Below are 18,707 nucleotides of genomic sequence, written 5' to 3'. Positions count from 1 at the left end.
CCTAAGCAAGCTCTTTTTTGCTTGAGCAACAAAATCATATAATAGTTTTTCAGCCTTTTTCTAATATTCTTGCCTGGACAAGATGTATTCTTGCTTGAGCGATAATAGTTTCAGAGAGTTCTCTGATTTTTCCTGTGAGGTCACCTGAGTGAGACGACAGTTGGGTCGACCTGATCCTCTCTTGCTTGAGTGAGACTTGTCTCTCTTGAGCTAGAATGCTCCAGAAAGCCAATCCAAAAAGACACTGTCTCACTTGAGCGAGACATATCTCACCTGAGTGAGAAACCCTGCATCAAAATCCCTATTTTTTCAAAAATAAGGTAATAAAATATGAGGGTGTTACATAAAGTACTCCTATGTTCGAGATCAAATTTTAGGATCTACTTTTACTCCCATTATGGCTACGGCTTGCTCCTCTTTGCTACACATTCCTACCAAAGTCATCACTGCTTCATATGTTCTTCTAACTCTTACGTCATCTACTCATATTGACTCTTCTGCCTTGATCTCATAGGAAGGTGATTGTGGTCGCTCTAGTAAGAATAATGGTGATTTTCACTCAAGTTTTTAAGTGTGACCACTACCATAAAATTGGCCAAACTATTAACTGTTGTTATGCTTTGCATGGTTAACCCCTTACAACAGCCAATATGGTGCAATTTGTTCCTCTCAAATTTGCTTTGTCATCTGCTCCACACTCAATCTGCTTCCACTTCTAACATCTCATGATCACTCTTCAATGATTTCCTTCCTTGGTATGAGGAATGTCAGGCCTCTGGTTCTATTGCTTCAATTATGTGCACGAGTAATTCTTTTGTTGGTATTTCTCATTTCTTATTTCTTGGTCCATAGGTTCTTAATTTAGGTGTCACTGTCATATTACTAGTAACAAATTCATTTTTCCTTCCCTCTCTACATCTGGTTACTTACCTTCTATTACAATGGCTAACGGGTCTCAAATATAGTCTTAGAGTGTTAGCACTGTCTCTCCCCTTTCATTATTATTTATTGACAATGTCTTATAGGTTCGTGAGTCTCCTTTTAATCTTTTATTTATATGTTGTCTCACTCACACACTAAATTATGTTGTTTCTTTTACTAAAGACTTTGTTTGTTTCCAAGACTAGATGACGAGGAATATGATTGGCACCGGTTATGAGTCATATAAACTTTATTAACTTCAACTCATCACACATGCTGGTTTGACAGTGAATTCACCTCTTCTTCTACATGCTAGGTTGGGTCATCCAAGTATTCAGAAACTACAAATATTGGTGTCGAGTCTCTCTCAGTTATTTAAACTTTCTTGTAAGTCGTATCAAATAGGAAAACATGTCCGTAGTTTATTTCTAAGTCGTGAAAAATAAGCGAGCCACATCTTTTTTTAGTTTGGTTTATTATGATGTTTGGAGTCCTAGTCGTACTATCTCTACTTTAGGTTTTTAGTATTTTATCACATCTATTGATGATTATTCTCATTGTACACAGTTATTTTTAAAGAATATTGTTTTGTGTATCATCGTCGGCAACCAGCTTCTCCTTCGACCATCAACATGCCATGGGACCCTCCCTTGGCTCGAATACATGTGCCTCTTTTGATCCTATCACTTGACATTAATCTTCCTATTGCACTCTAAAAATATATATGTTTCACTTGTAACCTCCTCATTATGCTGCTTTATCATATCATCATTTATCATTTTTTTAATACATTTATCTTTCTTCTTTATCCTTTATTTCTATTCCTAAGAACACAACATAAGTTCTCTTACATCCCATTTGGTGTCAAGCAATGCTTAATGAAATGTGTGTGTTTCACAGTAGTGGCACTTAGGAAGACTTATGTTGCATGAATACGAGTATAATACTCATATCTAGTCCAGATACAAATACAGAATACAATAATTTTTAAAGATTAAATATATAGGTATGTGAATATAAATTTTAAATGATATAAATATTAGAATATTGTTATAAAAATATGTATTATAAAGGAATTTAACAAATTTTATTATACATTTCATGAATAAAGATGAACAAATTTGATTAAATAAAGAAATATAGCATAATTGAAAAAAAGTAAAATAATTTATAAATTTACTAGAAAATTTTTGTTTAAGAAAAAAAATCTAGCTAGTATTTAAGTATAATTGACAATATCTTAATCGTATTTATTTTCATTAAAGTTATACTTATATTACATATAATTATTGATTTTGTAAAAATAAATTTGATAAATATTCAAGTGTATCCAATGAGTACATGTACATACTCAATATAGGTACAAGTACAAGTACAATTTATAAATCAAAGTACTCATGCTTTAGAAAGCATAACTGTTTGGTGGTTCTTGATTCCAATAAAAATAAAGGATCCTTAAAGTCCTATTGCTAAAAATAGAATATTTTAACCACTAAAATACGGTATTTTTAAGATGAATGATGATAAGTCTTGAATGTAGCATTCTTAAGTTTGGACACTTGAATTTCAAGAGCTTAAACTTGTTGTGATGTGAATTAACGGGGATCTTTCCTTAAGTTAGTTTAATTAAATAAAGAAACAAAGTTGTGTTATAACACAAGTGTATCTTGGTTCTAAAAAAATTTGAGTTTTAACATTTCCAAATCAAGAAAAAGATAAAATTTTCAAACATAAAATAGGATAAAGAAAACACCGAAAAAGAGAAGGAAGAGAAAAAGAGAAGAAAGCGTTACAAACTAAATTTCATAGAAAATTGATAATAACAAACTTAGTGTAGAATTGCCATAGGAGTGTGAGAAACTCTTGATAAAATCTAAGTTATGGTTCTTTCTAAGAATTCTAAGAAGCACACAAGCACACTTGAAAATGTAGCCCTCAATTTTTATTTAAAACTAAAGTTGTCTCACTCCTAAAAGAGCCTTATATAAATATATAACAAAAAGTAAAACTCTAAAAGGCTAAGTAATCAATATGACGAAGCTCACTAACATAATTTAAATAAAAATTCTAAATTTTTTTAATAATAACTATAATTAAGTCTACTAAATATAATAAAATATAAAATTCTAAAAAAGCTTGATAATCAATGTGGTCTAACCCGCTAACCTAACCCAACATATAAAAAACTATTTAATTAATATATAAAATTTTAACCCAAAATACATGTTAAAATAAGATTAGATTAACATAAATTAAATTTAACCTTAATTTTTATAATCTTCAACTAAAACATAAGAGACCAACTTTGGCTTCTTCTTTTTCAGTTTCTTAAACGCAGTTGTTATCATTTAATTTAAAGTTTAATTGATTTTTTTTTTTTTTACCTTGTCATTAAACTTCTAAATCCTTATAAAAGATCCATCTCTTTATTTTCTTTCTTCTTTATCATTATTTCCCGTTAGTTCTCATCATTCTCTCCTTTAAGTGAATTTGTCTTTGAGTTAAGATCTTTATTACCTATATATCAAAAAGATATAAGTAAAAAATATTATTGATTTTACTGACTTTATACTAAAGGTAAGTCATTTTTAGAAGTAATGTCATTTATTCTCTAATGATCTATTGTCCCTTGTTAGAGTTCTAATTTTTTTTTTCGTAGTAGTTGTTTTTTTTATCATGTGAGCTTACACTCAATATTGAAGTTTAAACATAACTTTCTTCTTTCCTTTGTTAGCATGTTAGCTTTATAGAGCTTTTTCACATATTTAAACTTAGCTTTTTCATCCTTATGTATTAAAGAAGAAGGGAAACAAACTAAGAGAAGTTAGAGGATTAAATCCATAAACATTTTCAAAAGGAAAATATTGTGTATTAACATATATTACCCTTTTGTAAGTAAATTCAATGAGATAAGCAATCATTTACTAATCTTCTATAGAAGCTTACTACTCCAAACATCACAAACGAATTTGGGATTGGTCAATCTCTAATGACCTTAACTTTTTCTTTATTAACCTATACTCCTTTTGAACTTACCACAAAATTAAGAAAAATTAGATGAATAGCGCAAACAATACTCTTATCTAAGCAAGCCAAGGACATTACAAAACATAATTAAGATATTCAATGCTCTTCAAAATTCTTGGAATAAATCAAAATGTCATCAACTTATACATCGACAAATTTTTCAAGAAATTTGCCTGAGACATTAATTAATCCAAAATACATTACACACCACTCATACAGTTCATATTTAATTTTGAATACATTCTTCCATTCATCTTCTTCCTTTATCCTAATTTGACAATACCCACGAAATGAAACAAGCATCAAGCAGGTCATCAAGTCTAGGGACAAGATGTCTATACATAATGTTACATTATTGATGACCCTACAATTAGTGCACATTTGCCATGATCCATTCTTTTTTGGCACCAAAATTACTATTATGATTCATATCAGCTAAAGTTGTGCACATTTGCCATGATCCATTCGGTTACATCGGAATTTTGAATGAAATAAATAATAAGATTAGCTTTTTCATATATGTATGTATATTTCCCTTGCTGGCCTATAGATTTTCATAGAAGCTTATTGATCGCAAGGCAAATTAGATCGGGGAAGATGTGTCTCTTTTTCCAATATCCAAAAAGCAGTTCTCCTTCAGCAGAGAGAAAGAATGGAGATCATCTATCATTTATCACTTACAAATGAATGTACATGTACTTCTTCAAAGAAGATCAGAATGAATCAGGTTTCATATAACTTCATCTCTTCTGTCCCCATTTTGTTCTTGACTGTAGAGAGCCGTTAGCTGTTGTTGCAACTGTTCCACAACTACGTGGTTAGTTTGTTCTCAAATTTTAAAGCTTCAGCATACATTACATGGTTCTTCGATTGTTCATCTAACTATCACCCCAAATGGCCGACTGACTATGTAATGCAGTGAAAACCTGCTTAACTGAAACTTTTGAAGGAAAAAACATAGTTAAAAGCTTCTATAGAAAATTACCTGCATGTATTTTAGCTTCTCAGCAGTCAGTTCATCAGTCAAATTGATCACCCTGGAATATGAGATGGGGCAGGGAAAGAGGGAGTTAAATAAGCTATTTGAAGTCGAATAAAAAGGAAGACCGAGAAAGAATATTCAAATTGGGATAACTAACCGAGATTGAAGCTCCAAAATTTTGACCAGCAGAAGACGTTCCCTCTCTGAAGCTGCGCTATCCACCTGTCAGTGACACAAATGTCCAAAGGTAACATCATCAAGCTGTTGAATAATATTAGATTATAGGAATTAGTAGAAGCTTGTGTAACAAAATCAAGATTGACAAGTTATTCAAAGAAAATTGACATACAGTAGTTGAAAAGTAATTAAGCATACTAGTAAAAGGAATAAATCAAGTAAAAGTTACCCACACTTCCGTTGATCTCTGAACTGCGAGGTAATGGTGGCAACTTTCCATTCTGCAAAACTGAAAAAATTGATTGAATTATTATATCCTTCAAAACCCCATAAAGAATGCCTCAAACATAATGAAGGGAAAATCCTTCACCCACCATCATTTGCTTCAGCAGGTTGCAAGCTATTTAACAGATTCATTATAAGATCCTGGGGTAAAACAGAACTTTCCATGAGATTATAATATGGCAAACTTACAGTTATGATGATTAAACCACTAGTACTTTCATCACCTGTTGAATAGATGTTTGCTGGCAAAGATTTAGAAGTTGAGCAAAAAGAAGTGATTCAGAGATATTGGTGGTGGCAGAATCTTTGGTGGCCTGACCCACTGGCTGAAGAGAAACAGATTCAATAGAAAACAGATAAGCCTTATATATCAATCTAGTAATATATGATACATCATACAGTGTCTTTTTAATTTTGACAATATTTTATAAATTGTTTTGAGAGCATTAACCAAATATGGAATAAACATAGTGAAAATGCCGATAAACAAGGCAGTTAGATATGATGCATGCATATGGCTTATGTACAAACCATTTGTTTGGAATCTAACATCCAATCACTAACACTGGCAGATTTCCGCAGTTTTGATCCCTAAATCAAATGTAACAGGGATATAAATACATAAATAATAACAATTAGAAGTAGAACAACAACCAACCTGTGAAGATCGGTGTGAAACTGAAGTTAAAGGAATATCCTATGGCACAATGTTAAGTCAGTTAAAGTTAAGACAATAGAACAAACCACTTGAAAGCAAAGCATACCTTCACAAGATCTAAATTTTCTGACGTCACAGAGAATCTCCCTTTAATTTGTACTAGATTAGCCTTGGATTTGTCATCCAAGGAATCTCTGAATCCTACAAAGAGTAGTGGGAACCAAATTAAACTCGGAATTTAGGCTGTTTTGGTTCAGAAACTGTTAGAAATTCTGCACATAGCCTTATAGTGCATACAGTATAATTTAAATACCTCCAGAAGACTTTATCGGTGCTGATAAACTATTTGCTGAAGCTCGAGTTGGAAGCATCAATGGACCACTAAAACTTGGAGTTCGTCGCGCTTCACGATTATTTTTCTCGACTGGCAACTGATTTCCGTTCTCAAGCCTAAATGTAATAATAAGGCATTAATGTTTTATCAAGCAAAATATGATGATATTGACAAGTAAACAACAATTACCCTGAACTGAAATGTCAGTGTGTCAGTAAGAAATGACAAGAGACACACAACATGGGGGAATCGATTATTTAAACTTCAAATTACATTAGTTACAACATTGTATGGTCATAGACATCTTAAGAAAAATTAAGGGAAAAATGAGACTTTCCTGCCTATACATTTTTCGTGGTTGGCTTCAAACTTACACCTTTTATACAAAACAAATATGCTCAAAATTCAAAATAAAAAATAAATAAGGCAGTCACTAACGTTTATTGATTTTCTAAATTAAAAGCTACAATCACCACCCCATAATTATTGTAGATTTCTGAATTATTCTCTGTACCATGAATGCAGTGGTAAATGGAGAATAAATCCCTAGCATACTTTCTTGAAAGTGAATCCACAATCTCCCATATTCTTAATTCCTTCCATGTGACAGTGAATTACAATCACAAACAAACTATATAAACCAGAATATTAAAAGTAAACTGCTTTCATGGATTGAAGTACTATTATGTTAGAAACTCATCCTCAACTAATAATACTGACAACAAATATGCAGTATTGGATAAGTGTTTGATACTATTATGCCACCAATTCTGGTGTGGTGTGCAATAATCGTCTACATTAATAGGAAACAGTATCCAAAGCATTAAAGGAATGGATGCAGTACTGGTTCCCGATACAAATACAAGTATGAGATATGACAATTTTCAAAAATCCAAGGTCTGAGTATGTTAATAGAAATTTTTTACAAAAGTTATACATAAGAAATTAAAATTTTATAAAATAAAAGATGACAAGATTACATTAAAGATTAAAAAAAAATAAAAATTAAAGGCTAACATAAATGGAGTCAAACACTTGTCAGTTGTTGTGAAAATATTAGTAAGAAATGTTAAGAACTTCAATTTAACCAAAATCAAATTGTTGTGTTGAATGCTACAATTTGATTGTGTACTACCATTATTAGTTGGGTTGACCTCCCAACTCAATGTTACTACTGGGTGCCTCTAGGGACGCTTTATTTATAGCTTATTGGTAAGGACTAGACGAATGAGTCTGATTAAGTATGGAAAAAACAATGAAAATAGAGAGGGAACAAAAAAAATATTTAACTCTTGACTAAAAACTGTCATTTTTGGGAAAAATTTCCTCGCTACTATCCAAGCTATTATCAACTTGGTTGTCAAAATCACTCATTGAAGCATACGATTCAACATGTTGCAGGTTACCTAAAGATGACTCATTGACTCATTTAGTAAATTGAATGTTTCTGACACTTTTCATTGAATAAACAATCTAAGTTAGTGTAATTAATTGGAAAACTCAATGGAAAGATGTTATTACTTGGAGTGCAATGGATAGTTCAATTATTAATATTTTGCAGTTGATTTTTGAAGATTTCAGAAGAGTAATTGCAATTAGATCTAGTGGAAAGAAGTTAAAATACTGGAGGACTAATTTATGGGCACATGCATAGCTGATTATGCGGACACGAGTTAGATAGAACATATAAAAATAGAATTTTCTTCTAAAAGCAGCACCATTTTTTCAGACACAGATTTTTAGGTCGTCTTTACTTTGTCCTTCCTTTATTTTTCTTTATGGAATTTTGATAGGAAGGAGGGATATATCCCTTTATTCTCTTTACTCTTTAATAGAACAGTGATTTCCTATAATTTACATTTCCTGTAATTTTCTTTCAGCTGAACATAAAGTTTATTTCTGCAATCTATTTCAGTTTCTTTTCCTGTATTATTTCTGCAATGTCTTGCTAATTTCATTGGGGTTGAAGATAGATGACTTAATTCTTAACTCATTGAGATAATCTGAATGTGGGATATAACTAAGTTGTAACTTCTATTCTAACGCATTTAATCCTAAACTTAATGCTTCTCTGGTTCTTAGCATTCAGAGTTGATAAAGAAAATCTTTTAATTGGAAAATTGGAATCATTCTTGGAAGTGGATTAAATCGCTCCTTATGGGTTACCTAGGAATAGGAATCTTTAATGGTATGATACTATGGTCACTTTGATTCTAAACTTAATGCTAATTTTCTCTTGATTACCTAAGGAATTAGGAATTAAGAGTTGATTTAGAACCATTTGATCAACGAATTGATATTGGGTACCATAAAAATCTAACCATTAGATTAGTTATATTCTGGGTTATACATACTTTTCACAATGCATTAGAATTAAGGAATCTTAATTCAACCCACTTCTATATTAATTGTTAACTTTACTGAATTCATACCCATTTCTATTCTGCAATTTATTTGTCAATTTGTTTTAACTTCTTGCCCTCAGTTTTATTCTCACATTAAAGTAATCCTCCGAGTTTCCATCAATTTCAATTGTTGCATAATATTTAACTTCTGCATTAAACTCTTACTCTGTTTGTCACCTAACTAACAATATTCTTGTGGTTTGGTAGTTAACATTAATCTCAGTAAACGATAAAATTTAATTGTTATTACAAACGGTTTGGTACACTTGTCAATTTGTTTACCACCCGACGTGGTGTGTGCCACTGTAACTCACAAATCTGCTTGGAGGAAGCAGACTGGATCATTGCTCCAGAGCATGGAATTGAAATGACACACCAAAAATGTGCTGGATTGAGCTCCACATGTGAACCCTAAACTATGCTACCCAGCCAGAAAGAATCATTTGACACACTGCCTCTATTCCCCCTCACATTCGACACTCTCTAAGCATCTTCTGCTCAATTTCTTTGCTGGTTCAGGGTTTGAGTTACTGATTTCTATCTTTGGTTTGCTGCACCTGCATTCTCTTCCTTTCTCTTTTCTTCTCCAGTTCTCTGTTGCTTTGTGCAGTTATTTAGTGCAGTTTAGGGTTGCTGTTCTTGCAAAAAAAAAAAAGTTTGTGGGTGTTTGCTGCAATATACCTACTGTTTTGTTTTACTCCTTAATTTTATGCATTTCTTTTGTTTTGTCAAAAGCTTATGTGACTTATGTTGACTTTTGAGTTGTATTAGGACCTTATGAATCTTTAGTACAAGTTTTATTAAATGTTTGTTGTGGTTTAAGGGTTATAATTTTTCTTTAATGTTTTTTTTATGCATGTATATGTGTGTTTAAATATAATTTAGCATTTTAGTTGACTTTTACGAGTTGTGTTACGATTCACTGATACTAAAATCCAACACCCCTCCTCTGTTCCTATCTCTTGAAACTCAATTTTGACATCCTTGATTATCAATTACATTAAAGTCATGCTCAAGCTGACCTTTTAAATTATTTTGGTACATACCTGTTAGAATATATGAAAATATTCCCTATCAAAGAGGAATACTGGTCACCGAATTAAAAGTCATGTCATCTACTCTCTATTTTCCTTCGAAGTATTTTTATGTTTCTCTCTACCCCTTTTTGTCAGGCTAAAAGTCATACCATCTACTTTCTTAACTAGTGACATTAGTGGTCTTCTTACATGTCCAAACCACCTTAAATGATTTTTTGTTATCCTCTCTTTAATAAGTGTTATTCCAATATTTCCTCGTATGCAGCCATTTCTTCTCACGTTCTTTCTCATGTGATCACTCATTCATTTTAACATTATCATTTCTGTAACTTTCATTTTATTTGTGTCTGTAGCATTCTCATGTGACATATCCATATTCCATCACTATTTTGCTTTCCTCTAATTCAGAGCTCAATTTTATTTTCATCATTCTTCATTCAACTTAGTCATCTTGTTGCAATTGTCTTTCCAATTACCATTTGCATTTTCTAACCTTCCCTTTCAGTAATGTCCTTCCACCATTTCCTTTGTATTTCCACTATTGTACAGAACCTTTTTGCCACCATCTCCTCCCTCTGGTGGTCTGAAACACTTCTGCCACCCTATGCAATCACATCCACCACCATGTCACTAGTTTTTTCATCTGCCAACCTCCAGATCAAATGTCTACAGTCAACCCAACCCCATCAGTTTCACTGTCATTAGGGTCCTCATGCACCTATTCCTGTTTTCTAGCAACCAACTAATGACATTTTGATAGGGTCAGACGCAGCACAAGGTAGTCCAAACCAAACCCACGTTACATGGGCCAATTTATTAACTAAAGTCTACTAATCATTATATTATCTTACTATTTTTATCCTTTATAGTTTATTTTATTTCGTAAGTGATAGCTCTAGACTAGTTTAGATCCTTATTTTTTGGCCATCTATTTAGGAAAGTTGTTAAGAAGACCATAGTATTTATATTCATGGCAATCAGCTTTGGAAGGGAATAATAATAATAATAATTCAGCAAATTCATTCTTGGTTACCTACGCTTGAAACGTGAGAAACCCATGATACCTTGAGATCATATCACCATTTAATCCTAATAAGTCATCCTTAAATGGTCTTGAAGGGCATATTAGAGAGTGTAGTTCATTTTTTTATAAAATTCAGAACAATAAATGAGATTAACTAATTTTCTTAATTAATGTAATTTAGTTATTTTTTCCTTATTTTTGAGACCAGAGGGAGTATCTTTTAAGATGTTCCAGTTTGACTAAGAATAAAGCCAAAATACTCCTAAGGCTTTGTTTGAGAGTTTGGAGGAAGAAGGAGGAGAAGGGTTTGAAGGAGGAAGAGAAAGGAGGAGGAAAGAGATTAAACCCCTTCCTTTGTTTAAATGTTTAATATTGAGAGGGAAGGATGATGTGGGTTTAATTATATAAATGATATTATATTTTATATCTTTTATTTATATTTTTATTTTTACAAAAAATAAAAAAATATTTTTCTTTCTCTAAAAATTAATATTTTTAAAATTACTATTTTTATTTTTTATAAATGTTTTTAAAAAATCATCACTTGAAAAATTAATATTAAAAAAAAAAAGAATTCTATTTATGAAAGAGTACTAGAGAGAACTAAAGAGTGGGAGAGAATGGGAGAGAGAAAACTCCCAAAATGAGGAACTCAAAAAACAAGGGTTAGAAGGGTTCTAGAGGGTTTAAAAAAACTCCCAAAACCTTCCCCTCCTAATTAAACAACTTTCAAACAATGATTAATCCCTCCCTTCCCTTTCCCTCCCCTCCCTAGTCTAAGGAGTGGGCATCAACCCAACACCCCACACAAAACCAATGAAACCGAATAAATTGTGAGGACGGGCGGGTCAGGTGGATATATCAGGTAAACAAATTGATAAGTTCAGTTCGCAATGGTTATGTTCAGATGGCTGTGGGTCTCATAAATTATTTTCATTGGTACCCGTTACTGACCAAACACATTAAAAAAGAAATAAAAAAAGTTTCAGCCTTTTTTTCCTTTGGCCCACATGAAAGAGAGTATAAGGCTTGGCCCAAGTGGCCTTCATCATAAAACATCAGTACATGAGAGGCAAAACCCTAATCATATTTTCCTCTTTATTCTCATCTTAGTTTTCTTCAAGGGTGCTGCTTCTCTCATGCCATCTTTTCACAAGTTCTCTATTTCCAATTTTCATGATCCACATGGCAACAAACACCTTGGATGCAACAAATGCGTCACATCTCTAGTTCCTTTGGCAATGGCAAGACCAACCACTTTGACGATGTTGTCGATCCTGTCTTGCTAGCACATAGGCAAGATGCTTTCATTTAGGTTCATGAAAGAGCTCGCCAAATCCATGTCCAACAATGATGGCAACCATAAAGGCAAGGGAACAACAACCACATGATTGCACTATCTGGTACCATCTCAGATCAAAGGTTGCATTGTAGAAAAGGGGAATGCTTGAACCCACCACAAGTCACACCAAAAAGGTAAGGCCTGGCAAAAATTCTTTACTTTACACTTCAGTTTGAACCCAATTGAACCCACCAATACACCCTTGACTCGTTCAACCTGTGACCCACTATACTCATTGACGTAAACGGTCGGAGATGGTTACTATTTTGTTCTATTCAGTTTGCTTTGTTTTGAGTTTTATAAACTCGAAACCAACCAAAACTGACTGATTCGCAGCCCTCATACTCCTTATAAAGCTTAAGCAATAATATGAAAATATCCAATGTTATATTGATCATATATCTTAGATTAACCCTTAAGATTAGTTTTTCTATTTCCTCATTATCTTTCAGGATTGGTTACCATATTTCCTTATCTCATGATTTGTTTCCACTTTAGTTAGGTAATAAAATGAGGGTTGGTGTTCTAGATTTTATGAACGTATACATGGCAATACTCAATAGAACATCATTCAAAGCCCCTTTTCTTGTTATTTTTCCCTTTATTCCTAAAAACCCTTCATTTCAATAGTACCTAAAACATACATATACCTGGTAGATGTACCACTCACAAAATGTAGTACCCATGCTTCATACTCTTAAGAGTTATTCCAAAGCAATAACTATAGCTTCATACCCAACAATACCTGTACTGAGTCCATGTACAACTCCCAAATTGGTGCACTTGTGCTTCAGTCCTATAACTATTTGAAAGCAATAACTGTTGGGAGTTCAAGTATGAATGAAGAAAGCACTCATTGGAAAAAAATAGACATTATCTCTTAAGGTTTTGAGTCAAGATTTTGTGTCAAGCCCTCATATGCGGTTCCTCACTAATCCCATGAAATGAAATCTCTCAAGTATTATATGATTCCACTAACCGATTGGTGACATTAGAGCTTAGGAATCAATTGAGATGAGTAATAAAAATGGTGGTTGGTACACCAGTATATGCTGCCCTCAAAGAAAGGAGTCACCCAAATAGTTAAGAGTCTTAACTCTTGCAAGAAGGCTACACCACATCATAGATACTTTAAAGAAAAGGTTATCTTTTCTTGAAGATGGCCCAATTTGGAAGGGGAAAAATGAAGTGAGAATCATATTAGCAAGCACAACACATGTATTAATGCCTTAGGATTTTGGGTCCCAATGTAGAATTAAGCCCCCAATTGTAGTCATTTGCCAAGCTCATGAAAGGAGGTCTTCTTCCATAATGTTTCAAACTCCTTACATCTAATAATAGTGTCAAGCATTGAGAATCAAATTGATCCAAAACACCAAAAAGACATACCCTAACCACTTTGTGTCTTTTCTCAAATAACAGCAAGTTTGGATTTGTGTTGGGCAGGCATCAAACCGGCGTATAGCCACAACACTTCTCTTGGTTATGTTGAGCTAAACGTGAGTTCGAGCATTTTAAACACCAATTCAAACACTCCCTAAGTCTATTCTGATAACACATCTAGACCGTGAGCCAACTTGAATCTTTTGGTTTCAGCAGTGGAAATTTGGCCAGCATACATGAGATTGAAAGCTCACTCAAAGTCGATGACCCAAATCTTGTTGATTTTTTATTGTGTTGCATTCCTCCCAAAGGGTTGTTCACTCCCACTCCTACACGAACAATCCCCTGTATCTGCATCTACCAATGCAGACCTTAAGCCCTGAAATGCCTGAAACCCACAAATGACGCTGATATCCACAATTGCTTTCTTCAAGAATGCTTCCAAAATCTCCATTTCTTATAAGATAAGAGATCCAGCACATTGAATCAATTTATTTAGAACCGACATACATGAACAGAGAAATCGCACGAAAGATATATAGAATATAAATCAGTTAAATCTCATCCAATAGTTTCCCCTAACAAGTTACAATTGAGCCACTGCATCTTTTATGCTAGGCCCTCTAATGCAGATATGAGCCTTTGGAATCTTTTAGCTCAGCAAACAACCAGCGGGCCCAAGGTGTGGAGGGTGCATAATAAGAGAAATAGCAAAGAGAGTAAGAGGGATGCTAAAGTGGCAGGGAGAGAGAACATGCTAGGAATTGGTTAGGAGATTTACTTTCAGTTATAAGGGATGGAGTGAGGTATGTGTAAGGTAGCAGAAAATAATGCCTTTCTGGTTGTTATCATAAAAGAGAACAGTAGCTCTCCATAGGAGCGAAGTCAACAGTAAGATATTCATCCTCCGTAATCTCTAAATTCAATTCAATAAACATACCTATTTTCTCTCTCCCCCCCCCCCCTTCTGTACATTGCTTGTCCTGTGTAGAGTTGAAACCAGTTTGTATCATTTTAAACGTGCTGCAAGTAACTCTGAAGGCCACTCCCTTTTCCACCTGTCCTACTATTTAAACTAAATCCCTCTCTTTCCAACCTCTGTGGCTAACTAACCAATTATTGATTCTCTAGTGTAACTAACTATTGATATATAGGAAACTCTAACAGAAGCTCTCTTCAATTTCATCAAACAATATGTAAAACTTCTAATCACAGCCTAAAATAAGAACAACAAAACACATGATAAAATATATAAAGTACCTTTCTAATGTACGTCCTGACAAAGAATGATTGACAACTGTGCCTGGCAACAGTGGCCCACTTTGGGTTTGATGACTTTTCACAGACTGACTTTTAATTTTACTCGTACCTATACCTTTCTCTACACTAGATGTTGTTGCTTCTGTAATTGATCCATTTCTCTTCCAAATAATATTTTTGGGTAATTTAGGTTCCTGGAGATCACTTTCAAGAATCTCCTTTTTGTTCAAGTATTTACTCTGCTCATTCTGTTTTATCTCAGCAGCAATTACTTCTGATGTGATTGTATGCTGTAGTAATTTCTCTGAATCCATTTTGCTAGTACCAGACTGGGAATCAACTGCACCCTGTCATGACAAACAAAAGATGAAAATGAATATCTTTAGGGTATAGAAAGTTTAAAACAATTGAACCAACATCAAAATTCAGTAGCAGGATCTTCTTACAGCCTTGTAATTGGTGAAAAATTTGCTTTCGTCTTCTTCCCTCATCTCTGCAATATCATCATCATCCCTCACCTAGCAAAATTGAAGACATCAGTTTGAATCTAATAAAGGGACAAACTAGTCAAGTAAATAAAATCTGAACACAATAATACATACCAAAGAAGCTTGAGCTTTCAAATCATCAATATCAAAGTTCCATGCACTAACTCCTCGTTTGTATTCACTCTTAAGTAAAAATAGAAGTGGAGAAGATTTCAGTTAATATAATTGATTATCTATGTACACAAAAAGAAAGGTGATAATCTTTCTAGTTTTCTACCAGAAATGTGTATGTGATAACCAAAGCTCTTAAATGTTCAATTATCAAAAGGAATGCTTGGGTTTGTCATAAACAAAACACCTTTATAGGGGTTGGGGACAAAGTGCCACAAAACCCTCCATTTTAAAATCATGGTTACTATAAAATGTCTAGAAATAGTCAGCCTTCTCATTTTGATTAAATGGCTAACTTGGCTCAGTTCATAATATTGCTCCTAGGAATCATTGAACATATCATATTACGTGACAAATATACATTTGAGTATCAGCTTTTACCTGAGACATTGCTTCTTCTTCTGCAGAAGGCATTTGCTTCAGTGCTAGTTGAGAAGCATCTTTGAGCTGCAAGAATTTGAGAAGTAAAGAAAAAGTAGCAGGAAAAAGAAAGTTTAAAACCTACACCAAATCCTGTGTGAAAATTAACCTGGAGGGCTTTTAAACGTTTCCAAAGAGGTGGTAAGTCAGCAAACAATTTCTTTACAGAGAGTTCAGGATGCTTGGCATGTTTGAAGAAGGAATGTTTCAGTAACTTATCCGCTGACGGCCTTTTTGTTTGATCTTTCACCAGGCACATAGCAACCATTTCCTTAAAAGACTGATTACAACTGGAAATACTTTAATTAGACTACTATTAAGACGAGAAAAGCACTATGAAAACAACCATATTAGAATCAAAGATCCGCCTTATATGATATGACAGCATGAGTAAAGAACTAAATAAAAGCTGTATAATATTGACTCTTGTGCAACAATCTATACAGAAAGAAAACTGATACCTTAGAGAACTTTTTATCACGGTCATAATCAAGTCCAGGAGGGGCATTCTTTATGGTCATCAGAAGAACCTGTACGTGAAACAAAAAAGTAAGTCGTTGTCCTATATTTTGCATTATACCACAGGAACCTGAATGTGTCTAATGCCAACATCTATCTAGATATTGTCTCTCAACACCCCCTGGATATAAATACCTTCATTGGAGGATATTTTGAAAATGGTGCATGACCATGAGCCAACTCGAGCGCCGTAATCCCAAATGACCAAATATCAGCCCTATCCAACATTTATGGACCGAAGCAATAAGAATAAACTTGGTCCATTATTCAATCATAATAAAGACAAGATGTTTTGCAGTCTGTTGAAATAATGAACAAAAAAGGATTGCAGCCCCTATGTAAGCCACAAACTTTGTCAAGCACTTTTGCATGACTAAGAGGGCATTTGGAAGAGTTACTGCAGAGCTTCTTTGAGTCCATGAAAATAACTTATGAACTTTTTATAGACTCTTTTCAACATATTTCAATAAGCTTCATTAAGAAGCTTCTTATAATAAACTCATTTTAGCTATGTACAGGTATGAGTTAGTTAACTTCCAAGAAATCAGTTACAATTAGTTACTATTGATTACAGCTATACAATGATAATCTGTATCCAGCTCAACCAATCAAGGAGAACCACTTCTCTTCATTTGACTCTCATTTTCCTCTCAATTCCTTTCCTTTTACTCTTTCACCATTGCTGCTCAAACACCTTTGAGCATATTTCAGTAAGCTTCACAGTTAACAGTCAAGTTTATGATAATCCCTCATTTGACAAGAGCTGATAGAAAACACTTAATTAAGCTGTTTACCAAATGGATTCAACACCTAGCAGAGCAGCATTAAATGTTGAGTTGGCAGTTTTACGTTTTAAATGTGGGCCCAATCTAAGATTGGACGAGAGTGGGCGGGCTTTAATCTTGAGTGGTTTGTTGGTCTAAAATCTCTAAGGCAATTTTGAATCATGACCCTCGGGAAACTTTATCATCTTAACAAGCAGTCACAAGAATGGCAGAGTGTTCTGGCAATTGGTAGAAGCATATAAAATAGCAAGAAGAAAAATTGGACAGACTACTGACTTGGAATTATAACCACTTCCGGGTTGAAGCACCTCCGGAGCCATCCTGCAAGAGAAAGGCAACATGCTATGTCAGGTTGAGAGGGGAGAGATGTTGCAATGAGATGGCTATTGGTCACCGACCAGCAGGGAGTTCCGACGATAGTGTTTCTGGAACGCTGTCTATCACCGGCGTCAAACAAGCAAGCCGCGACGCCGAAGTCGGCGAGCTTGACGGCGCCGTTGCTGTCAAGTAAAATGTTGCCGGCCTTGACATCTCGATGAATATGGCCCTGCTTGTGGAGGTAGTCCAAGGCCTTGAGAGTTTCCTTGAGGATGGATCCGATTGCGTCTTCTTCAAATCCATCGGTGTAAGCAATCTTCATGAGGTGCAAACAGGAACCCTGGTCCATGAACGGCATGACCACCCAGAGACTCTGCCCCACCGCGAAGGAGCAGTAAGCCCTCACCACGTTGGGGTGGTCTATGAGGCTCATGGTCTGACTCTCCCTGCTCAAGTCATCCTGTTATGTCATGTCAAGCCAGCACCCAAATAACAATTAACCAATGTTACAAAATAGAGCGGTGGAAAGGGGAACGAGATTGCTCCTACGAACCAGGTTGATGTTGCAGCGATCCAGATCCAAACACTTGACCGCAACGACTTGGTTGAAGGGAAGATAAATGGCTCTGCAGACAGCGGCGGTGCCGCCATGACCCACTTCTTCTAGAAGCTTATAATCGGCGGGGTTGGCGGAGTAGTTTCGCGGATGAGTCCCTCCTTCCATTTGGTTTGTGTGCTGTTGTGTTGTGTTTGAGTGAAACAAGAAGATGTTTTTATGGGCTGGTTGACCGCCACCACTTTGATTTTGAGTCAAGATATGAATAAAGCGAAGCAGTGGCTGGTGCCAACGCCTATTCCCAACCACTCACTCCACCACCACCTGCTCACGTGTTCCTCTCCTTCCCCTTTTGACACCTGGATCCTCCTATTCTTTCTTTTTTCTCTTTAAAGTAATTGAAATAATTTGTTTTGCTTCCTTATCCATGTAATAATTATAATTATTAATTTTATGTTAATAAATAATAAATTTAGTAATTTATTTAAAAATATTAATTTTTTTTACTTTTAAGATATTAAAAAATTTATAATTATTAATTTATGTGAATAGAATATTCTCAAGTTTACTAATATTAGAATAAATATTTTTTATTTATTTATTTAAAAAAAAAAT

General features: G+C 34.2%; 1 protein-coding gene across 3 annotated transcripts; it reads right to left on the bottom strand.

The window, feature by feature from the left end:
• Positions 1-3,584: 3,584 nt before the first annotated feature.
• LOC113858310 (serine/threonine-protein kinase BLUS1-like) lies at positions 3,585-18,326 on the bottom strand. 3 transcript variants are annotated; one of them, XM_027490887.1, is made up of 20 exons: positions 18,090-18,273; positions 17,617-17,996; positions 17,495-17,539; positions 16,569-16,650; positions 16,376-16,444; positions 16,024-16,194; positions 15,876-15,941; positions 15,438-15,506; positions 15,282-15,353; positions 14,836-15,182; positions 6,364-6,500; positions 6,157-6,251; positions 6,051-6,089; positions 5,924-5,983; positions 5,617-5,718; positions 5,482-5,533; positions 5,341-5,396; positions 5,088-5,152; positions 4,934-4,985; positions 3,585-4,747 (listed from the first exon to the last, which is right to left on the bottom strand). In XM_027490887.1, exons 1-20 carry the CDS (start codon positions 18,258-18,260, stop codon positions 4,679-4,681), a joined length of 2,199 nt encoding a protein of 732 aa, XP_027346688.1. In that variant the 5' UTR covers positions 18,261-18,273; the 3' UTR covers positions 3,585-4,678. The 3 variants fall into 3 exon arrangements, with proteins under 3 accessions (XP_027346688.1, XP_027346697.1, XP_027346707.1); XM_027490896.1 differs by lacking the exon at positions 6,051-6,089 and having other exon boundaries at positions 18,090-18,326; XM_027490906.1 differs by lacking the exons at positions 5,924-5,983; positions 6,051-6,089 and having other exon boundaries at positions 18,090-18,278.
• Between the last annotated feature and the right edge of the window lie 381 nt (positions 18,327-18,707).

The sequence above is a fragment of the Abrus precatorius genome, unplaced genomic scaffold (genome assembly GCF_003935025.1).
Source record: "Abrus precatorius isolate BTA unplaced genomic scaffold, Abrus_2018 Scaffold1, whole genome shotgun sequence".
Lineage (NCBI taxonomy): Eukaryota > Viridiplantae > Streptophyta > Magnoliopsida > Fabales > Fabaceae > Abrus > Abrus precatorius.
The sequence above is the reverse complement of the archived record's forward strand: the minus strand, read 5'-3'. Positions and strand labels throughout refer to the sequence as shown.